The sequence below is a fragment of the Cariama cristata genome, unplaced genomic scaffold (genome assembly GCF_000690535.1).
Source record: "Cariama cristata isolate BGI_N322 unplaced genomic scaffold, ASM69053v1 scaffold32794, whole genome shotgun sequence".
In the NCBI taxonomy this organism is placed as follows: domain Eukaryota; kingdom Metazoa; phylum Chordata; class Aves; order Cariamiformes; family Cariamidae; genus Cariama; species Cariama cristata.
The window spans coordinates 14844-17240 of NW_009614083.1; the positions used below are offsets into that span (position 1 = coordinate 14844).

Here is a 2397-nt window from a genome sequence, read left to right on the forward strand (position 1 = left end):
TTGGTGTCTTAGTGATGCTTTGGGGTAGTTTTGCAGTGTGCAGACACCCTCTGCTTTACCTGCAGCCAGAAGAAATTTGGCAAATAACTCTAGTTTCCCCAAGGACTTGATTTTTTGTTTCTTTCTGCTTCTAGGTGTCAGTCAGTCTCTCCACCGCCTCTTTTGTCCCCACGAAGAAGCCCAGCCTACCCCCTCAGCGATAGCGAGGACTCTTGCCGCTCTACTCGGCTCGCCAAAGTCTCCAACTCCAGACTGTGCCTCAAGGACTGGAGCAGCCGCACATCTACGTTGCGAAGCACCTCCACAAGCCTGTCGGACACTGACTCCCCAAGCCACCCTCTTAAAGCCGTCAGTGTGGGTGCTTTGGATAAAAGGCTGTCTGTGTTCAAGGGTGAGGACCAAAAGGAGAGTCCAAAGGAGGCTCAAGGTGGGGAAGCAATAGGGAGCCATCCACTCGCCCGGAGCACTCTGTCCTTGGGCACTGCCACCAACTTGAGGAACCTCTCCCTCAGCCGGGCGAGCATCCGCTCCCAGGCAGTGGACATCAGGCAGAAGATCACAGAATGGGAATGCCGCCGGGAGCCATCCCCCAGGATGAGCACGTGTGTGGACAAGAGGGATGCTGGGGAGAGGTCGGGCAGTGACAGCTGCCCCAGCGTGCTGACCTCTCCCTGCAGCGAGAAGACGTTTGATTTCAAAGGGCTCAGAAGAATGAGCCGAACATTTTCCGAGTGCTCGTACCCAGAAACGGAGGAGGAGGAACTGCTAGACAGGGATTCCTGCCATCGGTTCGAAAAGAGACCAGGCAGGAGCGAGCCTCCTTCTGCTGCTTTCCTCAAGGGCCATGTGAGGAAAGAGTCCTCTGCTGTGCTCAACAGAATACAGAAGATTGAGCAGGCACTAAAAGAGCAGCCTGGCAGAGGCCTCCCGCAGTTACCAAGTAGCTGTTATAGTGTTGACAAAGGGAGGAAAAAGTCTGTGACTCTGAGTACTGTGGAGGGACTGAGTGAAAGCCTAAGTGATAGCAAAGGAGGGAGTGTTATTTTGGGGAGTGAACCAGAAACACCTACTGAGGCTGAGAAAAGCAGTAAGACAAAACAGGGCGTTACTGCCAACTCAGCTGGCCCTAAACTGCTCCTCGAAAGCCCAGCTAACAGCGCCGTGAATCCTGTCCCCAAGCCCAAACGCACCTTTGAATATGAAGCAGACAAAACCCACAAAAGTAAACCAAGTAATGGCCTACCTCCATCTCCTACACCTGCTGCTCCTCCTCCTCTCCCATCCACCCCTGCACCCCCTGTCACCAGAAGGCAGAAGAAAGAGTCGCGCTTTCACAGAAAATCCCAGAATAGGTAAAATTCAAGGAAATGCCTTGTGCTCAATCTTCAAATAAATAAATGTACTGTATTTTTTTAGTAACAATATTTTAAATTTTGCCTCTAATGCAATGCTTTTGACCTGAGAAATGCTAGGAATTGTGTGCAAGACAAGTGTTTTTTTGACTGAAGTGCACTGATGGGTTGCACTGGTACAATACCTTTATATGGCTACAGTTTTGGAGTTCTCCAACCTGCATTCCTCAATCTCTGGAAAAGGCTCTAGGTCATGTGTGCTAAAGGTTATCTAGTTCATTTTGGCACAAATGTCCTTACTTGTGATTTTTAATGGAGCATAATCTCATTATCGTCTTGTAGCGGTACCATAGGTGATCTGTTGTGGTCCTGTCTTCCAGTTCACTGCAAAACATACCCACAGAGTGTTTGTGTTCCCAAAGCTTGTTACTACAGCAGTTGTGTCAGTTTTATGCAATGTTGGTGATTTCATTTAATTCAGTGCTTAGAAAAGTTGTCCTAAGTTACTATCAATAGCTGTAGAGGATTAATGCTGAGAAAACCATGTTTTAGCACAGAAGGGCCTTTGTGCCCTTTGTGAGTTAATGACGAGCAGACTATATGTCTACATTTCCCCAGCTGTCTGTGAAGCTTGGCTTGTTTTAATTACATGATTCCTCTTGAGTTTTGGAAATGGTAAAACTCATTCTGCTCACTGCTTAGAAAATTGTAGGCATAGTTGTTGATAAGCATTCAAAGTATGGCATTTTTTGCAAGTTCACCTGTCTGTGCATGTGTACGATACACACATGCTCTTGATATTTAGAGATGTGCTTTACAAGTAACTGCTAAACAGCATCTCAGACACACACTGTCGATTCAGATTCTGGTGCTTGATGTTGGTGCAATTAATTAAAAGTTTATGTCAGCACAACCTGACCTGAAGTATGCTGGGGCAGAAAAAGGAGAACAGGAGCCTTCAGATTCTGTTCTTTACTTTCAAGAGACACCTGCTTCTGAAATGGATGAAACAGCTCTGCTGATGTGCGTTGTTTCTCTGAGAAAA

General features: G+C 47.2%; 1 protein-coding gene across 1 annotated transcript in view; it reads left to right on the top strand.

Moving 5' to 3' along the window:
- Positions 1-134: 134 nt before the first annotated feature.
- LOC104161003 (suppression of tumorigenicity 5 protein-like) overlaps positions 135-2397 on the top strand; it is a gene marked incomplete at its 5' end in the record, with an annotated part of 8389 nt that continues 6126 nt past the window's right edge. Inside the window, one exon of the mRNA XM_009699280.1 lies at positions 135-1352. Coding sequence (XP_009697582.1) covers positions 135-1352 — 1218 coding nt within the window. The remainder of the gene's footprint in view (positions 1353-2397) is intronic.